Consider the following 22,274-nt stretch of genomic DNA (forward strand, 5'->3'; position numbering starts at 1 on the left):
ATTTTTTCAATTAGATAATGTCATTTGATTATTCCATTAGATCGAATATAAAGATTTTTCCAACATGTCTGATCGAATTTTTATTGGAAAATAAATGCATTCAATTGTTTTGGTAGAACTGGAAAAATCAAACGTTTATTGTACCGTGTATGGGCACCACAAGTATTGTTTTCTACTGCAATGCACTATAAATAAAAAAACGGGGGGGGGGGGGGGAATGCGATCAGATTTCTTATTTTGAAAAAAAAAACAAAAAAAACAAACAAAAAAAACAAACACGTTTTTCGGTACAAAGAATCGTTCTTAAATGAAAACCAGGAGTGACAGCTTGTGGCCACCTTTAACGTTACCCATCGTATGACAGGTTAAAAAAAGTTAAGCTCAGACTAGACATGTTGCATTCCTTTAGTTCCGGGTAAAACCACCGCGTAGCAATGCTTGACATTGCTGCATTTAATCTAACCCAAATTGCAATGGCCAGCGGCAGACAGGAGACTGAACTGCAAGCGCGCAGTTCAGTCTTTTTCAGTCTCCTGCAAGCGCACAGTTCGGTCGGGGGAAGGGGGCGGGTTGGCTAAAAAGCGAAAGCACCATCAGAAAGTTTATTATAAGATTAACTAACTGGCCAGAGGCATTTCTCCAGCCCCTGCTTTTAAATTCCCTTAGGGATGTGGACACGAGGAGATGCCTGGCAACCTTTTGTAAAATTGATTTCCAATTTCCTGAATGATCAGGTGAAAGACCCAAAACAATACATGTACACACGACATCCAACTGTTCTTTGTTCTGAGCAAGTCCCTGTATCAAATCAGCTGCACAAGCACATTGTGCGACATATGAAGGCCTGGCCGATTTTTACTAGCATGGCCAATTGCTGAAAATACAATCATCTATGTTAGGTTGGGGACCGGGCAGGCGGGGGCACTGTACTACCCATACTAGAGTGCTATACTGAGCACTATACTAGCTATACTGGGCACTATACTAGCTATATCAGGGCACTACCTACCCATACTGGGGCAACTATGCTAGCCATACTGGGGCAACTATGCTAGCTATGGCGTTACACCCCCCCCCCCCCCCGTAAACCGATGCGCAGGAAACTGTCCACTAGGATCTAACAGGCTTCCAATCTGACCACTTGTCAGTCAGGAGAGTACCCTGGCTTGTGAATACACGGCTTACTGGACAGAGCATGAATTAATAGCAGATTATTTTTGCTCGACCCCATGGTAGGTTTTTGAAGACCACAAATGGCCTGATGTTACAAAGAGAACTCTTTATTTCAAATACCCAATTAGGTTTATGTTTTCTTACAATACTTATGAGCCTGATAGGACATTTGAAGTGATAAAGTAAAAAAAGTCTTTCGTCATAGCATTGGGCACAGTGTGATCATTAAAGTAAATGTGAAATGATTTAAACAAAAAAAATCAGATACTTACCTATGGGTAAGGAAGGCTCTGGCTCCTATAGAGCCTTCCCTGTCCCCTTGTTCTAGCTCCATTACCCCCGTTTAAATTTTCCGCCTCGGGAGGCTTCAGAAGCCCTTCTGTCCCCAAGTGCTTCAAAAGGCCAGCGGCTCCGCACTGCACATGCGTGAGTGCGTGCTCACACTCAGGGACACGAGTGCTTCTGAAGTCAGGCGGCTCCGCACTGCACATGCGCGAGTGCGTGCTCACACTCAGGGACACGAGTGCTTCTGAAGTCAGGCGGCTCCGCACTGCACATGCGAGAGTGCGTGCTCACACTCAGGGACACGAGTGCTTCTGAAGTCAGGCGGCTCCGCACTGCACATGCGCGAGTGCGTGCTCACACTCAGGGACACGAGTGCTTCTGAAGCCAGGCGGCTCCACACTGCACATGCGTGAGCGTTTTCTCACACTCAGGGACACGAGTGCTTCTAAAGCCTTAAAGGGCTTACGGACGTGTATTTAACCAGTTGGTCAAAAACACACAACGGGGGAGAAACCGCTGGAACGAGGGGAGCAAGAGAGGACAGGGAAGGCTCTTTGGATCCAGATCCTCCACTCTCCATACCCAAGTATCAGCCCTTTTTAAACTCACTTCACATTTACTGTACTTTAATAGAGATTATTTCTAATATGTAAATAGTGATAAGCCTAGTGATTAACCCTCCTGGAGGTCTATTAACCTCCCCGGCGTTCTATTGAGATCGCCAGGGAGGCTGCGGGAGGGTTTTCTTTTAATTAAAAAAAAACTATTTCATGCAGCCAACTGAAAGTTGGCTGCATGAAAGCCCACTAGAGGGCGCTCCGGAGGCGTTCTTCCGATCGCCTCCGGCGCCCAGAATAAACAAGGAAGGCCGCAATGAGCGGCCTTCCTTGTTTTGCTTAGATCGTCGCCATAGCGACGAGCGGAGTGACGTCATGGACGTCAGCCGCCTCCGATCCAGCCCTTAGCGCTGGCCGGAACTTTTTGTTCCGGCTACGCTGGGCTCAGGCGGCTGGGGGGACCCTCTTTCGCCGCTGCTCGCGGCGGATCGCCGGCTGCGTGTGCTGCACTTTATTTGAAGAAAATCGGCCCAGCAGGGCCTGAGCGGCAGCCTCCGGCGGTGATGGATGAGCTGAGCTCGTCCATACCGCTCAGGAGGTTAAAATCCGCCAGGAGGCAGCGCAGCAGTCTTTAAATTTTTTTTTTTTCTTAAATCATGTAGCGACCCTAGGGCTCGCTACATGATAGCCGCTATGCAGCGGCTTCCCCCTGACCGCCTTCGGCATTCTCCGATCAGGAAATCCCGGTCAAAGAACGGGATTTCCTGGAGGGCTTCCCCCGTCGCCATGGCGACGGGGCAGGATGCCGTCGTGACGTCATTGGGAGTCCCGATCCACCCCTCAGTGCTGCCTGGCACTGATTGGCCAGGCAGCGATCGGTGTGCTCACGCAGCTAGCAAAGTGCTAGCTGCGTGCAGCAAAAAAAAAAAAAAAAAAATTATGCAAATCGGCCCAGCAGGGCCTGAGAAAACCTCCTGCGTGGCTTACCCCGAACGTAACCCCGAACTACGTTCGGGGTTACCGCCAGGAAGGTTAATATATAAATATGATCAGCATAGTCAAGTGGTACATTTTAAACCAAACCCATGGACTTGCTCCAACAACTATTATTAATAGTCCCAGTTATAACACCGCTTGGAAAAACAGAAAAATCTTGGTATTGTATGAATAAAATATGTGTCAACTACAATGTGAAACATCTGACTGACTTGCATACCTGTCCAAATGACGCAGTAGGTGAAACTACAGCTGAACCTGATCGTTAAATTACAGCAAATATTTACTTTAACCACTCCTTTTCCTGATAAGGAAAAATTATATTTTATCCATCAATTCAAAGCAGCAAATGGACTGATTTCAATACCTCTGAAGTACATTTAAGCCCCGTACACACGTTGATACTCCGCCTCTGATGAGAATCTAGCGTGTGCACATTAAACCGAGACCCCTTCCAGCCAACGATTCATCTGGCACATTGCTTCACTTGGCTGACGACCAAGGGCATTGTTTTCTCCACTCATCCCTTCTCGAAAGTGGCAAAATTGAACAACCCAGATTGTACAGTGCGTGGTGAGCCTAAAGGTCCGTACACATGCCGAACTGCAGGCAACGACGGGTCTGTCGTCACCTCCCGCTGGGCGGGTTTTCAGCAGACAGTCCGGCGTGTGTACAGTCTGTCGGTGGACTGATACAGCGGTTTCTGAGCGATCCGCCGGGCGGATCGCTCAGAAACAGCCGTATCAGTCTGCAGACTGTACACACGCCGGACTGTCGCTGGAACGCCCGCCCAGCGGGAGGTGACGACAGACCCGTCGTTGCCTGCAGTCCGGCATGTGTATGGACCTTTAGGGTCTATTTCCACTGGAAGCCGCAGCTCCCATTCTGCTGTATAGCTGCAACCTGAACTGCTAAGCCGCATCGTGCATGGCCTAGGATTCAGTTGTGTGCTACACTGAAGTACGATCTGGACAGCAAGACATGCTACAGATAGGCAGCATTTCCCTGTCCAGCTTGCATACGTGGAAATTATGTGACTCTGTAGCTAGTGGAAACTGTCCCTAATACCAGGGCTGTGGAGTCGGGGCAATTTTGGGCACCCAGAGTCGGAGTCGTTAATTCCATAAACTGAGGAGTCGGGAGTCGGAGTTGGAATCGGAAGATTTTTGTACCGACTCCACAGCTCTGCCTAATAATTTTAGCAATAGACCCTGTAAGCATGCACATCAGGTGCTCCGATTCAAGCCAGACTGGATTAGCCACATGCCTGTTTCAGGTGTGCGATTAAGCCACTACTAATGCCATCAAAATCAACAGGATTGATAGGCAACTGGCAGCCTCTATCACTGTCTCACCTTAGGTTCTCATATTTCACTATAGATTTCCCATATAGAGGAACTCCAATCTACACGTTAAGTAGTAGAGAAATATTTGAGTCTCTATTCTATGTTCAGTGCTGTCCAAATTAGCCCCATTGTACCTCCAACAGCAAAACCTCAGCAGTATTAATGAAAGTGTTACAAAGAGTGTGCGCTTACCGTTTGGGGGTAAGACAATGGCCGCAATCTATCATAATCTTCTTGTCCAGCTGTATCCCATAAACCCAAGTTAACAGGCTTTCCATCCACCATAACATTGGCTGAATAGTTATCAAACCTAAATCAGGGATTAAAATAATTGATGTTTAAGTTTCAGCTTTTTCAACTGAGGTTAGATTTCCAACAAAAAGAAACAAGACGCAATAAGATCATCATGCTCAGTTTATTGTACAAATAACTCTACTCACACACGTTTACTTACACAGTTGGGATGTATTCTCCAGGGAATGCATTGGTGGTGTAACTGATCAGCAAACAAGTTTTACCAACAGCTCTGTAAAATAAAAGTAAATTAGACAAACATGTAAGCGCTTGATCTGTAGCGAACACACATAGAACTTCAAGTAAACCTGACCCCAAATTGCTGCTGATCTGAGGAGAGTCACCTGACTAGCTAAGCAGCCACTTGGCCACACAATTCCTAGGGAACTGACCCACTTAAAAGAGAATATTATAAAATCAGATAAAGTGGCCGGATAACTGAACATAACTTCTTTAATATTCGGGCAGTGGATCCCATCCGGGCCAGGTGCCTTATCCATCTTTATCTAAGCAGGCCTTCACGCGTTAAGGTGCGTACACAGCTACCGATTTCATGTCGCCCCTCAGGTGACATCTCTGGACGGCCTGTACAGACATGTCAGCTATGTGGCGGACGACGCGTTCTGCTGCTATGAGGGGGATGGTGGAACAACAAAGCGGGATGTGCAAAACCATCGGCAGTCATGGGCGAGTTGATCCGCTATGCTGATTGCTCGCAGGTTGGGGGTGGCAGCAGCTGTACACATGCCCACCGTCTCAGGCAGCAGTTATTGGGCGCCTTAGATGTGTGTACAGGCCTTTAGGCAATTTACACTGAATGAGGTAGACTGGAAACAACCCAGAGCTTTATTATCAGACAAGGACATTATTAATTGGATTTATATAGTGACAACAAACTCCAATGCACTGTACAATAATTCAGGGCTGTGGAGTCGGAGTCGAGTCGTCGGAGCAATTTTGGTCACCCGGAATCTGAGTCGTTGATTTAATAAACTGAGGAGTCAGAATTGATTTCATAAACTGAGGAGTCAGAGTCGGGAGTCGGATGATTTTTGTACAAAATCCACAGCCCTGGTACGTATTAGACTAAGGAGTCGGAGACATTTTGGGTACCCGGAGTTGGAGTCGTGGTTTCATAAACTGAGGAGTCAGAAGATTTTTGTACTGACTCCACAGCCCTGCAAGAATTAAGATTAGACAAGGATAAGCAATAAGATGCACAATACCAGATCATGCACTAGAGTAGTAGTCCCAATAGAAGTTCACGTTTTTCTGTGGGTAGAGTGCACAATCCAGTATGATACACAAGGAGAGAGGGCCCTGTCAAAGGCTTACAATCTAGAAGGAGGGGGTGGGGACACGAAAGGAGGGCTATTTTGCTATGGCATGCTATAAAAAGGTAATGGATGCCAATTGTTGCCTCTAAATCAGGGCAAGGTTAGCAAGATGGCTTCTATTTTACTATAACATATCCAATGTTTTCATTAACTACATAAAGACCGCGTCACGCCAACGGGCGTGACTGTGGCGGCAGCCCCAGGACTGTCCAACGCCGATTGGCGTCAAGTCCTGGAGCTGCAGTTTAGCAAGGAACACGCGTTAGTTGAGAGCCGAAAGAATTCCCTTTTTTTTACATTTGTACAGCGCTGCTATCTTCTGCAGCGCTGTACGAGGGACACTCTGCTGTCCCTCATTGCGGCTCCCAGTGTGTGGCCTCTCATAGGCTGATGCCCATGAGAGGCGGGGATGAGTGCCGATCGCCATCCTTTGGCGATTAGGACAGCACAGGAAGGGGGGGGGGGTAAACATCCTTCCTTTTGTTAGTAAAAACAAAACCTATGATCGTAGCAGGGATCAGAGACCTCTGACAAAGTGTCCTATTAAAGGACACTAAAAGGAGGTAAGATCCAGTTGTGTGCTGAGTTGTAGGCTGTGCAGCAACCTGACCGAGCTGCATAGCCCTGTATTGTGAAAAATAGCCTCGTCACTAAGGGGGTTTAAGCCCAGGGTCATCAAGTGGTTAAAGTAAATTTCGCTCTCGGTCAGTGCCCACTGGTGCCTGGAAGATTTAGCTTGTTCAAACTGAAAAGGATGATACAGCGCTGCATTCTTTTCACACAGTACCAGCATAGAGGCTGCATCATGCTGAATAGCAGCATCTATTGCCAGCTGTTCTGCTACTGCTTCAGAATGGTCACATCTAGTTACTACCAAGCATTGAATGCTGTACTCATCTCCAGACATCCATCACAATATGGAAGCAATGCACTACAGTGTATGTCAATAATGCAACTATTTTAATAAAAACTGAAAGCACTGAAATAATTCAACACCAGGTAAAAACACAAACGCAAATTAAAATAGTTGGAAACAACCCGACATCCAGGTAGAATTTGAAAAATCCTATGCACAAACTGCAGCTTAAAAGTCATCTGAAGCGAGAGGAAAATGGCAGCTAACATTTCCTTTTAACCACGGGCTTAAACCCCCCTAAGGACCAGGCAATTTTTTACAAAATGGGCCACTGCAGCTTTAAGGCCTTGCTGTAGGGCCGCACAACTCAGCACACAAGTGATTCCCCCCCCCCCTTTTCTACCCACCAACAGAGCTTTCTGTTGGTGGGGTCTGATCACTCCCCTAATGGTGCCCATACATGGTACAATTTTTCTTCATCCAATCTTACCATTTCTATGCAATATAAGGGAACTGCCTAAATTAGCCTCAGTATATTCACTTAATTTACCTTTAACCAGTTTATATCCCGCATACAGTACAATCACGTCATTGCAAGTGGCTCCTTAAAGCCACATGACTTGATTATAAGTTGTTATTTAATGAGCACAGCGTGCGTGCTAGCACGCTCCTGAGCTCATTAACCCCCCTCCCCCTAACTACACTACTCTGGCATCCCTTCCCGGGTCTCCGATCCCTCCACCCGATCCTCTGTAATACCCCCCTCCCACTCCATGCTGCGATCGGGCAGCATGGAGGATTACAATGTATCAACATTTACCTGACCTTTTTCCAGCGCCGATCGCGATCCTCTCCCTGTAGTCCCGCGGTCAGCCTCACTATGCTGAGTGAATCAGGTCCAAGCTTGATGACGTCATCAAGCCGGGACCCGATCCTGTCAGCATAGTGAGGCTGCCAGCGGCACTGCAGGGAGGAGATCGTGATCGCCGGTGCAACAAGGTCAGGTAAATATTGTTACATTGTAATCCTCCATGCTGCCCGAGCGCAGCATGGAGGGGGTATTACAGAGGATCGGCAATATCTTAAAGGGCCAACACCTGGCTATCCATGGGGGGGGGGGGGGGGGGGGATACAAATTAAAAGGGGCACAGCTGGCTATAAATGGGGGGAGGGGGTAATAAAAAACACATCTGGCTAACTATGGGGGGGGGGGGGGGGAGAGAGATAAACAGGCACATCTGGTTTACTGAAGTGGGGGGTTACAGAGGCACATCAGGGGCTGGGGAAGGGTAACGGGCACATCTGGCCAAGTATGGGGGAGGGGGTGTATAAAGGAGCACATCTTGCTAACTAGGGAGCGGGGATGATTAAAAAGTGCCACAACAATTAAAAAATCTGCAAAGTCGCAAAATGGGAAAAAATGCACCTTTATTTCCAAATAATATATTGTCGCCATACATTGTACTAGGATCGTACTTTAAACCCTGTAATAACCAGGACAAGCAGGCAAATCAAATGTGTAGGTTTAATCTACAGTACCACTTATTTTCAAATTATAGTGGCTGAAAACTGAGAAATAATTTTTTTTCCCCTTATTACCATTAAAATCTGTACAAAATTAAATAATTCTAAGCAAAATGTACCACCCAAAAAAAGCCCAATTGGTGGGGAAAAAAAAAACAAGGTATAGATCATTTATGTGCGATTAGTAATAAAGTTATTGGCTAATGAATGGGAAGAGTGAAATGTAGAAAATTGTTCTGGTTTTTTAGGGGGAAAACCCCAGGGACGCGAAGTTAAACTACATAGAAATGGTAAGATTGGATGAAAAAACAAAAAAAAAAAAACACAATTGTACCACGTATGGCCAACAATATTTTTTTTAGCAAATATAAGTTTTTATATTTTACCTTTTTTGATTTATTTAAAAATCCCTCCCTCCACCAGTCAAACAGTGCGATTGGCTGTCATAGGCTTCAGCCTATGACAGCGGATCACTGTCTTGTCCCAGAGGACAGCCAAGTGACACTGCTGTCCCTAGTACAGCGCTGCTGTAGATAGCAGCACTGTACACACTAAATAGACATTGGTTTCGCGTCTAAAGGTCCGTACACACGCCGGACTGTAGGCAAAGACGGGTCCGTTGTCACCTCCCGCTGGGTGGGCGTTGAAGCAACAGTCCGGCGTGTGCACAGTCTGCAGACTGATAAGGCTGTTTCTGAGCGATCCGCCTGGCGGATCGCTCAGAAACAGCCGTATCGGTCCGCCAACCGACTGTACACACGCCAGACAGTCGCTGGAACGCCCACCCAGCAGGAGGCGACGACCGACCCGTCGTTGCCTCCAGTCCGGCGTGTGTACGGACCTTAACAGTCTCCTAGCAGTGATCGCCAATGGGAGATTGATGGCGGAGGAGATGCACGGGCAATCTCCTGCAAAACACACCCCTGGGACTTTGTTTGTTGGCATCTGATTGCTGCTGCGGTGTTTAATTTTATCTTTCGCTTCTCAGTGCATCAGCCTATGAGCGGGATCGCGTTGTGAGCCTCTCCTGGGAACAGCTCAGCGGCAGCTGTCCCCTGTATAGCGCTGCACAAGTTATTCCGGGGTTTGGTTTCTTAGTTTAATTTACAGAGCAGAGCTCCGTAACTCAGTGGGGATCTCCGCTAATCTCTGCCCCCAAAACTTGACGCCAATCGGCATTAGGAGTTCCTGGAGAGCCACTCAGCAGTCACCAATTGGCGTTAGGCAGTCACAGAGTAGTTTAAAAAGAAAAAAAAGGTTTTTACTCTCAGCGCCTCTGTAACATTGATCACTATATTCTAGATCGGCCACCCTTGCTGGAGGGGTGCATCCCTGTTCATCTTCTATGACAGAGTGACTTTTAACCTAAGTGGGGACGGGTTTGTGATCCCCATCTGCACATCTAGTGGTCGCCTGCGTGGTGACCCACCTTTGTGAGTATATCTCAGTTACCATTTTCTAAACGTTGGCCAGTACATACTGCACTATTGGGGCTCTCGGTTTCTGTCTTATCTTGTCACTTCAGGAGTCTGTGCTTGGGCATTTTGAATGACCAACCTGATGGATCTCTTCAGCATATAATAGTTCATCAGCAGTGTAAACAGAGCTTGTTAGATTTTAAAACTGTGTCCGCAAAGTCTACGGCATACCCCCTTACTGTCTGTTTCCAGTATGTAAAAAGCTTTACTGCTCCGCAAGGAATGGCACTTAATTCCTCAGGGTAGAGTTCGGGCAAAATGCTGTACAGATGCATAATCTATAGGCTAGCAACACATTCTGTTGCTATGGTGCAGGGGATGAGCAAAGCCAACGCACACTGGAGCAAAGGCGAGGAGAGTAAGTGGGAAAGCCATGTATTAAGCAAAGGTGACCTGGCACTCTGGATCTCTCAGTGCACTTCAGTAACTGCCTTGGGCACTAGGGAACCTTGCCCTACCCCTGGTTCTAGGGTACGATTAATCCCAGCACTATTTAGACTGCATCTCTAGTCCCAAAAATAGGGCACTACTGCCTTTAGAGCACATGCACAATGGAAACCGTGAAACAGACCCACGGGACTAGCATGCACAGGCACTTTTCACAGATATTTGCTACTGACTTTATGGTAAAGAAATTAGCAAGCACCATCTAAACGCCTGCAGCAGCACAAACCAGCCCTCGGTGTGCCCACACATTAATCAAATACCCTATTGGAACTCATACATGAAAGCTTCATGTATAAATTGTAGAGAATGTCATGATTGCTGCCTGACCTAGATTCTTGCTTCCCTAGTCGTTTTTTGGGTGGGGGGCAAAATTAAAGCAATTCACCAGGTTCACCTCTGTGTGTGTGATCTCTTTCTTTGCACTACTTTTCATCTGTGCTTGGTAAATCTTTAAAGGGTATCAGAGACGGCATAACCTAAAGATTTGATATTGACCCGGGCCCGTTGAGCTGCAATCAGCCCCAGTAACTGGATAAGTCGTGTCAGTTGGGGTCTTCTGCACATGCGTAGACCAACTGAGCAAGACCAGGAAACTTTCCAAGGCCAATGTACAATGAGCTGTTCAGTTCTATATGAAGAGGGAGGGAGGACAACCAGGTGCCCCACTGCAGCTCACAGCAGGAACTACAGGAGCAGCCGGCCACATTGTATCTAGCACAAAGATGATGTGTGTACACAGCATATCCAGCTACAACAAAGATTGAACTATAAAAAGGGTCATCTTTACAGAGATAAATATATTTCACATACAACTTTGAGTAACAGACAATGAAGACAGGATTCCTAGGACACACCAGCTCATACAAATATAACAGCATAATAACACTAACAGGATAATATTTTCCATATACGCTTTTATTTAGCAACTTGCAATTCCAAAACATTTGTGAACGATCTGAGCGCACCAGCCTACTCAGAAGGCAGGCAGCGATGACTGCATCAGACCCAGGATTGTGCAGCCACAAGGAATCCACAGCATATTCTAACAAAAGTATGCAGCTGCTTCTCTAAACTAGCTATATACTATTCAGCTTCTGGTAGCACAGGTAAACATTTGCTGTCTCTGCAATCGCTAGTTTCAAATCTACCATCATGCACCAACATCTGATACAGTACAGAGTTATGCTCACATTCCAAACGCCACCCACACATTCACACTTCTGCCAGCATCACTTGTGCAGTCAATGGAATCTTAAAGCAAACCTAAACTGAAAATTAAAAGTCAAAATAAACATACGCACGTCATACTTACCTCCCGTGTAGTCTATCCATTGTCCCTTTTCTTCTCTCCTGCCTCCTGTTTGTCCACTGCGATCAATGGAATTCTCTGTCCTCCATTTTAAATGCCCATTACCCTTTAAAGGCTCGTACACTGGTCGGATTTTCCAAACAACCGGTCGTTTGAACGTCAAATCGGACATGTGTACGATTGGTCTTATCAGCTGAACGACCAATTGTACACACGCCCGATTTGACATCCAAATGACCGGAAAAATTCGATGTGTGTATATACCTTAACAACACACTGTAAACTGTACTATCACCCACTTGAGTCATAGGCAAACATGAGCATTACCTTGCACATCAGTTCCTAGTTCTTAAAACATTTTGTCAGAACTGAACTAGTGATGGGTTCATGATCAGGGATTCAACCCGGAAGGAGGAAGTGTATGTAATCACGTGACACCGGATTGGAATGCAGCGTGGGAGGCGCCGAGGGACGAGCGAAGAAGACGCCTGATGGGTAAGATTAACCCCCCCTAGCCCACCCGCACAGCTGCAGCAATTAGTTGGATGAAATTCGAATAACCCTACTCGAATTTCATCCGAATTTGAAATTAAGAGCATCCCTGCTCACGAGTAGTTACCTACTCTAAGTTGTGATTCAAACGAGGCTTAATTGCCTCAGGTGTGTGCATGGGAGATGGGGGGCTAGTTACCCAGAATTCCGTTGGCTTCTATGCATCCCAAACGTCTTGCACACGGCCTATGGGACGCCTTGACTACCGCGCACTTCCTCCCAGCTTGAAGGAGGAAGTGCGTGGTGAGTCATGCAGGCCGCGTGCAAGATGTTTGGGCTGCATAGAAGCCAACGGAATTCTGGGTAAATAGCCCCCCCATCTCCCATGCACACAGCTGGGGCAATTAAGCCTCATTTGAATCACTAGTGAGCACACTAGTAAGACATACCCTAAAAGACTGGCAGCTGTAATTGCAGCAAAAGTTGGTTCTACAAAGTATTGACTCAGGGCTGAATAATTATGCCCACCTCACTTTGCAGTTTTTTTTTTTAATGTTTGGAATCATGTATGATTTTCTCATGTGTACAACACTTTGTATTGGTCTTTCACGTGGAATTCCAATGAAATTGATTCATGTTTGTGGCAGGTTTATGACAAAATGTGGAAAACTTCAAGAGGGTCAAATACTTTTGCAAACAACTATCACCTAGGTGAAAAAGTGAATTGCATATGGCCCCATGTGTTTTGTACACATGTACGAGTTATGTCACCCAGTGGATATCGGCACCAATATGCTGTAAACCAAATGATCACAAATCATTGTATGAATGACAAAAAGTCTAACGTCCAGAGAGGGGGAGAAAAAAAAAAAAACACTATGCAAGTGTCCCCTGCCCTTTGCAGTCAAATACTTGGACAGTGGTAGGCTGTTGCAGACAATCTGTACTCCAGAACAATGTTGTCATGGTAACAAATGTGCAATTTGAGATCAATTTGAAGAAAGAATCTCGCTACACCGCCTGTAGAATAAAAATCCATTTTATTGCAGCATTAGTGGACAAACCAGCATTACAGCTCACACGTATTGGAGCAAAAACATGGCTCCTTAGTCATTGCTGCTATAACTAAGGAGCCATGTTTTTGCTCCAATACGCGACAGCTGTAATGCTGTTAGTCCATTAAAGGGAAGGTTCAGGGAAGCTACGAAAAAAATAAAAATCCACATCCACTTACCTGGGGATTCCTCCAGCCCGTTGCAGGTAGGAGGTGACCTTGGCGCCGCTACGCAGGCTCCCGGTGGTCTCCGGTGGCCGACCCGGCGCGCTGACGTCATTGGACGTCCTCTGGGCTGTACAGTACAGCACATCAGACTTCCGATGACGTCAGCGCGCCGGCGTGGAACGCACAATGAAGCTCAGAAGAGGCCCGACCTGGCCGCTGGCCTGGCCAGGTCGGCCACCGGGAGCCTGCGGAGCGGCGCCGAGGGCACCTCCTGCCTGCCACGGGCTGGAGGAAGCCCCTGGTAAATGGATGTGGATTTTTATTTTTTTCGTAGCCTCCCTGAACCTTCCCTTTAATGCTGCAAAAAAAAAAAAAAAAAAAAAATTTTCTCTACAGACGGTGCAGCGGGATACTTTCTTCAAATTTATACATGTATGGCCTGCTGGTGTCCTGCTCCCGACTGTATGGGAGTGGGGTGGTTGTGGCAACCTGCTTTTGTTTGACGTACAATTTGGGATTACTTTCAGTTTACTGAAATGTAAATAATTTTTAACATTACAAATAAAAAAATTGCAGAACTTGTTTATGGCAATTTTATAATGGAAATTAAGTTTCCTTTAAAGAGACACTGAAGCGAAAAAATATATATGATATAGTGAATTGGTTGTGTACTATGAATAATTACTAGAATATTAGCAGCAAAGAAAATATTCTCACTTTTATTTTCAGGTATATAGTGTTTTTTTCTAACATTGCATCATTCTAGAATATGTGCACATTACACAACACTCAGCATTCAAAATGAGTCTTTCAGAGCAGTCTGAACTAATGACCTCTCCTCTGGCAGAGGAAAAGTAAATAGTCCAGGAACAGTGGAGATAATAAAAGTCAGATAACAGCCCTCTCCACGACTAAAGGTCCGTACACACGCCGGACTTTAGGCAACGACGGGTCCGTCGTTGCCTCCCGCTGGGTGGGCGTGCCAGCGACAGTCCGGCGTGTGTACGCTCTGTCGTCAGACTGATACGGCTGTTTCTGAGCGATCCGCCGGGCGGATCGCTCAGAAACAGCCGTATCAGTCTGACGACAGAGCGTACACACGCCGGACTGTCGCTGGCACACCCACCCAGCGGGAGGCAACGACGGACTCGTCGTTGCCTAAAGTCCGCCGTGTGTACGCTGCTTAACTTAGTTGGAGAGCTTAATGGCTTGTTTGCTTAGAGATAACAACTGGAGTTTCTCAACTCTTCCTGTACTGGAAACAATTACACTGATGTATCTGATCTTAATGTTTTATTTCTTAGCTGTGCTACACATACAAATCATATCATCATTTTTTTTTCGCTTCAGTGTCTCTTTAAAGAGAATCTGTATTGTTAAAAATCGCTCAAAAGTAAACATACCAGTGCGTTAGGGGACATCTCCTATTACCCTCTGTCACAATTAAAAGTGGTTAAAAACAGTTTTAAAAAGTTTGTTTGTAAACAAACAAAATGGCCACCAAAACAGGAAGTAGGTTGATGTACAGTATGTCCACACATAGAAAATACATCCATACACAAGCAGGCTGTATACAGCATTCCTTTTGAATCTCAAGAGATTATTTGTGTGTTTCTTTCCCCCATGCACTGAAGTTTCAGGCTGCTCTTTTCTTCCTGGAAACAGCTTTGCCCTTGTTTGTAATTCCTCAGTATGTGAAAGCCCAGCCAGCTCAGAGGATGATTTATCCAGCTTGTAAAAGAGAAGAGAGAAGCTGCTCTAATCCTAAATAATACACAGGCAGTGTGCAGAGAGGGGCCAGAAGGGGGAGTTCATAGCAGAACCACAACACTGAAGAACTTGGCAGCCTTCCAGACACAGGCCGACAAGTCTGACAGGGGAAAGATACATTGATTTATTACAGAGACTGTCATAGTAGAAAGTGCTGCAGTAAGCCAGAACACATTAGAATAGCTTTTGGAACTTGTAGGATGATAAAAAACAGGATGCAATTTTTGTTACGGAGTCTCTTTAAGGCCCCTTTGATACTTACCACGCCACTCTCCCCTGCCACAGTAGCCATTAAAGTCTATGATACATTGCCTGTGGTGCGATGGAAGTGATCCAGGTGCACCAGAAGTAACGCACAGGCTGGAGTGCGTTACCCTGCGACTCCCAGTGACCGAGTGTTCATTTTTATTCTTCTTAAGCTGCTATGCTACACAATGTAACTTTTCAGAGGCGGTGCAACTGTTCAGAAACGCACCACTTCTGCAGCGCACCAGTATAAAAAGGACCCTTAACGATCTTGTCACACCCAACTGTGGTTGTATTCAACACAACATACAAAAGAAATTGCAAAAAAAACAAACAAAAAAACAAACAAAAAAAACAATTTAAAACTATTGTCAAAAGAGGGAAGACGGGAGACAGATGAAGTACAGTTGGTGTGTTAGGATACATTGCTTCAATGCTATCCGCTAAAGAGGACTTGTCACCGAGCAAGTGGCCTCAAAAGGGAACTGTGTGGACAGTAAGCATAAGCAATGCAGTCAGGTATTTAGTGACAGCTCAGTAGCGTACAGTATGACAAGCACTGAAGAGCGGCAGAGGTATGGGGGAGGAATTTGTCAGGCAGTCTGACAGAATCAGGTGCTTATCTAATGCAAAACCTGCTGATTCTTCACACAGCATTTGCAATGGTTTTCCTGTGTCTTTGCAACCATCTGTAATAGATTTTGCCTCACAGCTTCTCAGAAACAAGACGTATCTTTTAAATGGAAAAAGAATTGGCGTGCTCATCCAAACATAGCACATCGTGGGCATTTTATCCAGCCTCTTCTGCCAAAATACCAGTCTGCACGTGTGTAGGAATGAGAGACTTTCTGTGCTGTATGAGAAGCACCCATAAAGGCTGGTGCACACCAGAGCGGTTCTGGAGCATTTTTTAAAACGCTTGCAGGGGGAAAACCGCTTGGCTAATGAAAGTGAATGAGATGGTGCACAAAAGAGCGGTTTGTTTTTTCCCCAAATGCAAACTCGGGGGCTGCAGCATTTTTTAGATTTCTGAGGAGTTTCTGCCTCAATGTTAAAGTATAGGAAAGTGGAAAACCGCTGTGAAAACCGCTAGATCAGGGCCCATTCACACTTGTGCGTTTTCAGAGCGATTTCAGCTTTGCTGAAAATCTCTAGCGATTTGAAAAATGTGTGCACAATGAAAGTATATGGAAGTGTTCTCATCTAAGCGTTTAGCGATTTGCTGAAACGTAAACGCGTTGCATGCAGCGGTTTGAGCGATTCTGGAGCGACTAGCGATTCAATCAAAGTATTTTAATTAAACTAGAAATCGCAAAACGCTAATCACTGGAAAAACGCTCTATACAGTGAAAAATCGCTAGGAAAAACGCTCAGCGTTTTGTGTTAGCGATTTCTAGTGTGAATGGGCCCAGGAAGGTTTTCCAGGCGATTTTGTTCCAGAAGCTGTTCAGTTACAGATTTACTGTAACAATATGTGTAATCTGCTACACAAAAACGCTCCAAAAAACGCTAGGCATGTTTAGAAAACCTCTCTAAGGGCCCATTCACACTTGTGCGTTTTAAGAGCGCTTTCAGCTTTGCTGAAAATCGCTAGCAATTTGAAAAACGTGTGCACAATGAAAGTGTATGGAAGTGTTCTCATCTAAGCGTTTAGCGATTTGCTGAAACGCAAACGCATTGCATGCAGCGTTTTCTGAGCGATTCTGGAGCGATTAAGTAAAAGTATTTGAATTGAACTAGAAATCGCGAAACGCTAATCGCTGGAAAAATGCTCTCCTATACAGTGAAAAATCGCTAGGAAAAAACTCCAGAAAAACGCTCAGTGTTTTGCGTTAGCGTTTAGCGATTTTTAGTGTGAATGGGCCCTAAAGCCCATATTTTTGTGCCACTGAGCACTGCATTGGTGACCAGTCATTGGCAATATTTATATAGCAATGTCTGCTAAATTGCAAACTGTTCAAAATTAGTTGGCCAAAACTAGTAAGTATATCTATATGTACTTTGAGGATAGACCTGATCAGCAAATACGATACAGTATAATCTCGTTATAATAAACTCTAGTACAGTCAACTACCTCTCCAGGTCCCAGCCAACCTCTATTATAAGTCTATGGGGGCAATGCCTAATATAGTAAACTGATATTTAAGAAAAAAAAAAAAACTCCTGTTAGGGTTTGTTCACACCTAGGGCGTTTTGCAGGTTTTTTTTTTTTTTAAAATGCCCTAAAATCACTAGCGCAATTAATCCCTTAGGGACAGTTCATATCAGCAGGTTTTGTCCGCTTTCCGCTCAGCAAAGTGCTGCTTGTACCATTTTCGGCGCAATTTTGCTACAATGGAAAGTATAGGAAAAACGCCAAAACTGCTCAAAAATTGCTTTATCCGGCGATTGCGTTCACGTCTTTATGAATAAAAACATTCTATTTATTCATTTCCGAGTGAAAATTCACTTCCTGACTGACTCCAGGAAGTGAAAAACGGAATCGCTCTGCAAAACCGCTTACAAAGCGCTTTGTAGAAAATCGTAGCACGCAGTAGGGCACCGAAAGGGGGAAAACAAAAAAAAAACCACTGGCATAAGCGATTTCGATTTTAGATGTGAACAAAGCTTTATAGTAAACAAGTTTTTTGGCCCCTATGTGATGCGGACTCTGGATATAGTAAACAGTGGGTGGTGCATATGGTACATCATGTCAGTGTAAAACCCATAGTCCGCTGCTCTCTTCAGGCTGGTTGAAAGAGAGTTGATGCCTAATAACATATGTAAGACAGGAAGAATGAAACCTGTGCTGGATATACAATGTAAAAATAAGCAGCCTGGGAAAAATTAGGAATAGTGTGAACATAAAAAGTATGCAGTGTTATCACTTCCAATCACTGATAAAAGTATCACAGTCCTCCCACAGGATTGTACGCACTCCTGGGTATCTTTCCCTTGTAAGCGATGACGCTCCTGGTAGCGTGGAGTGCAGTACAGGCTACTTTCACTTGTAGCACAGATTAGCGTGGGCCTATTCGCTTAAAAACTAAAGGGGCCCATACACTGGTCGATTTCACATCCTGCAAGTCCCACCCACAGAGGTATTGGAGCCACTCACAGGAAGTGATTGGTTGCCTCTATTCAGTGACAGCTGCAATTTTTAAGGAGCCCTGGATACTGTACCAGTGATTTGTCCAGCCTGGCTATGCAGCCCTAAGGTGTACATAACCTTGTCGTCCATCAAATGCGCAAGTGCTTGTACTGCATCTTCAATGAGAGGACAGAGTTTCTCCTTTGCAGCAGAAAATGTACCAGGGCATGCTGGGCTATATCTAGGCCAATTTCTAATATAGTAAACCACTATTCCTGGTTCTTTGGAGTTTACTATAACAAGATTATACTTTATACCAAACTTCACTGCCAATCCACTAGGCTGATTTTTTTTTTCTTTTGTGTAATACAAGGTTAAAGTGCATCAGAGATAAACTTTTACTCATTGCATAATTGTGTTCCTTTCATATAGTTTATAGGGCATTCCTCAAGCCAAATACTTTTGTTTTGTTTTAATACTCTGTAATTCCCTATAAAAACTAAACAAGGCTTGCCCACAGCTTTTCCAGATAGCATTGGCACTCTCAGCCTTAGTAGCAAGGGCTTATGGGAGCTCAGTCTGGGCAGGAGGAAAAGGAGGTTACTAGCCAGACATTTCAGAGGCAGAGGGGAGGAGGGAGTAAGAGGGGAGTGGGAGATACAGACCAGCTTGCCTGTGTGTAATGTGACAAACAGAACATGGCTGCCCTCATTGTATCACAGGAATAAATAATCAAACTGTAGAAGCTGTTTGCAGCTAGAATTGCTGAGTAAAACTAAACTTTAGCTAAGATATATAGACAAGTTACATATGCTACATATCTATGAAAAAGACAACTGAAGCTAGATACTAGAACTTTGCCCACTAATCACTATACATCAACCTGACATTCATCTACAGAAACCATGGGGTCAATGCACCACGCTGCAGCAATATTGCTGTGCACAGACAGCCCATGGCAATATTACCGTTACTACTGGCAGCAGTGTAACACGAGTTACGCTAACATGTCTGCACAGACGCCGAACACACCAGATGACGTGGGCGCAGTCACATGTGAGTGGCTGCACGCGCAGAAGCGCCAACAAGCCTTGTGTGGCCAATGGCAAACCAGGAAGCACGGCAAGGGACCCAGAAGACTTCTAGGGGCTAGAAGAAACTCTGGTAAGTAAAGATTGTCACCTTGTATGTCCTTAGAGCCCCTTTCCACTAGCAATCGCTAGCATTTGCGCTTAACACTAGTGATTGAGCAAAGTTCCAAATTTTCCCGGTGATTGCGATTTTTCTATGCAATGCACTGCATAGCAAAGTCGCAGGGAAAAAAATTGTGCTTAAGTAAAAAATGAATTGTGGTAGTGGAAATTACCTATCGCAATTCCTATGTTATTAGGAAAACCATAGCAATTTAAAAAGCACAAGTGATTTGCGATTTTGCAATTCAGCATCGCAATCGTCGCTAGTGGAAACGGGCCCTTAAGGTGCATTCACATGCACAATTTGCCCATGATTTGTGCCCCATACCAGGATTAAAATTTAATTTTGCAGGTGGCACTACAAGGCCTCAATGCTGCACAGATGCATCACTATACAACAGCCAAGTGATGTGTTGTGTGTCTATAAAGGAAACAGAAGGATGATGAAACCGATGCATGAAAAAGCAGATTCTGCGGGTGGAGTAAGGTGGAAAACAATGGACTTGGCTACCAATTGTTTAAAGATCAGCGACCTGCACGCTAATCACAATTGCGAAACGCAAATCACCGTCAAACCGCTGCCACTTGCTACAATGTGTAGTGGTTTTTAAAACAGCGGTTTGGCATCATCGCGTGATTCCCGCTCAGGTGTGAATAGGCCCTCAGTGCTAGGTCCCCGGTTTGAACCCCAGCCAGGTCAACATCTGCCAGGAGTTTGTGTGTTCTCCCCATGTCTGTGTGGGTTTCCTCTGGGCACTCCGGTTTCCTCCCACATCCCAAAAACCTACAGAGAAGTTAATTGGCTTCCCCCTAAATTGGCCCTACACTATGATACATGCACTACAAGATACATAGACATAGGACTATGGAAGGGATTAGAATGGGATCCCCTCTGAGGGAGAGTTAGTGACAAGACAATATACTCTGTACAGCGCTGTGTAATATGTCAGTGCTATATAAATACTTAGATAAAGAATCATGTGATAAAGTAGGATGTGATCACAGCAAATCAGAGCTTTGCAAATTAGTCATCTGATCAAGCAAATTTCATGCTTCTTCACGAGTTCTCCTAGACATGACCATCACTAGCCGCAGGGAATGGGATCAATCACTTGAGCAACAGCTCAGGACTGAGAGCTGTATGGACACATTGCTAGCCTCTTCTGTGAATGAGGAGTAGAAGCAGGGCTGTGGAGTCGGTACAAAAATCATCCAACTCCGACTCCTCAGTTTATGAAATCACCGAGTCCAGATACCCAAAATTGCTCAGACTCCACAGCCCCGAATAGAAGCAACAGTACAGCATATGACAGAGTGGCTTCAAGCAAAAGAGGTAAGGAGGAGAACAATTTGCCAAGTTGAGACAGTCTGGATCTAGGATCAGGGCTGCCGTACAGATGCTGGATTCTAGGCAAAGGGGGGCAAATTGACCATAATCCTCTAGCACAGGGGTAGGGAACCTATGGCTCGGGAGCCAGATGTGCTCTTGATGGCTACATCTGGCTCACATACAAATCGGTAGGGGTTGATTCACTAAGCTACACTGCTCAAGCAGCGCAGCTTAGTGTGGCAGCGCAAGTAACATTTTCAAAGTAGGCACACTACTGCTGAAGCATGCACTACTTACTCGTGCTACCCCAAAACGAACAGCTGCTCCAATTGTCCCACTCTGGACCCTGTCAGGTTCAGTGACTTGGTAGGACAAGATCCCCGCACTTTGACTGGCCCAACAGGCTGTCTGTCAAATGATGTCATTAGGCAGCCTATTGGGTCAAAGTGCAGGGATCTCATCCTACAAAGTGAATAAACCCCCAAGTCAGCTAGCTAATTGTACAAGCTGTTAGTCGGAATTTCTCCTGTTTGGCTCTCGGGGAAATTGCTGATGTTGCTGAAACCCAAGAGAAGCAGAAGACGTGTCTGACACTGCTGCTGCCCTGTGGATCAGCTGCATACACATCACCATGGCAACAGGGACTTGAGCCCTACTGTCCCAGTTTGAAACATTGTATGGCTCTCATGGAATTACATTTTAAAATATATGTCGTTTATGGCTCGCTCAGCCAAAAAGGTTCCTGACCCCTGCTCTAGCATATGTAAGAGACCTTAACCTCCTTGCCGGTCTAAAAAATCCGGCAAGGAGGCAGCGCCGCACTTTTTTTTTTTTTTTTTTTTTTTTAAATCATGTAGCGAGCCCAGGGCTCGCTACATGATAGCCGCTAAGCGGCGGCATCCCCCCACCCACTCCGATCGCCTTCGGCGATCAGGAGTGTAGGGAATCCCGTTGAGAACGGGATTTCCTGCAGGGCTTCCCCGGTCGCCATGGCGACCGGGCGGGATGATGTCACCGACGTCATAGACGTCGTGACGTCAGAGGGAACTCCGATCCGCCCCTTAGCGCTGCCTGGCACTGATTGGCCAGGCTGCGCAGGGTTCTGGGGCAGGGGGCGGCTCGGCGCGGCGGGTAGCGGCGAATCGGCGGCGATCGCGACCTACACGCAGCTAGCTGCGTGTAGGGAAAAAAATTATGCAAATCGGCCCAGCGGGGCCTGAGATATCCTCCTGCGCAGGTTACCCCGAGCTGAGCTCGGGATAACCGGCAAGGAGGTTAAAGAGACTAACATCAAAAACATCCCCTGGGGGGTACTCACCTCGGGTGGGGGAAGCCTCCGGATCCTAATG

General features: G+C 45.7%; 1 protein-coding gene across 1 annotated transcript in view; it reads right to left on the reverse strand.

Moving 5' to 3' along the window:
- Positions 1 to 22,274, reverse strand: part of RAC1 (Rac family small GTPase 1) — a 44,999-nt gene that overhangs the window by 17,016 nt on the left and 5,709 nt on the right. The window contains exons 2-3 of the mRNA XM_068244556.1: positions 4,812 to 4,883; positions 4,550 to 4,667 (exon numbers count right to left, since the gene is read on the reverse strand). Coding sequence (XP_068100657.1) covers positions 4,550 to 4,667; positions 4,812 to 4,883 — 190 coding nt within the window. The remainder of the gene's footprint in view (positions 1 to 4,549; positions 4,668 to 4,811; positions 4,884 to 22,274) is intronic.

The sequence above is a fragment of the Hyperolius riggenbachi genome, chromosome 7, assembly GCF_040937935.1.
Source record: "Hyperolius riggenbachi isolate aHypRig1 chromosome 7, aHypRig1.pri, whole genome shotgun sequence".
In the NCBI taxonomy this organism is placed as follows: Eukaryota; Metazoa; Chordata; class Amphibia; order Anura; family Hyperoliidae; genus Hyperolius; species Hyperolius riggenbachi.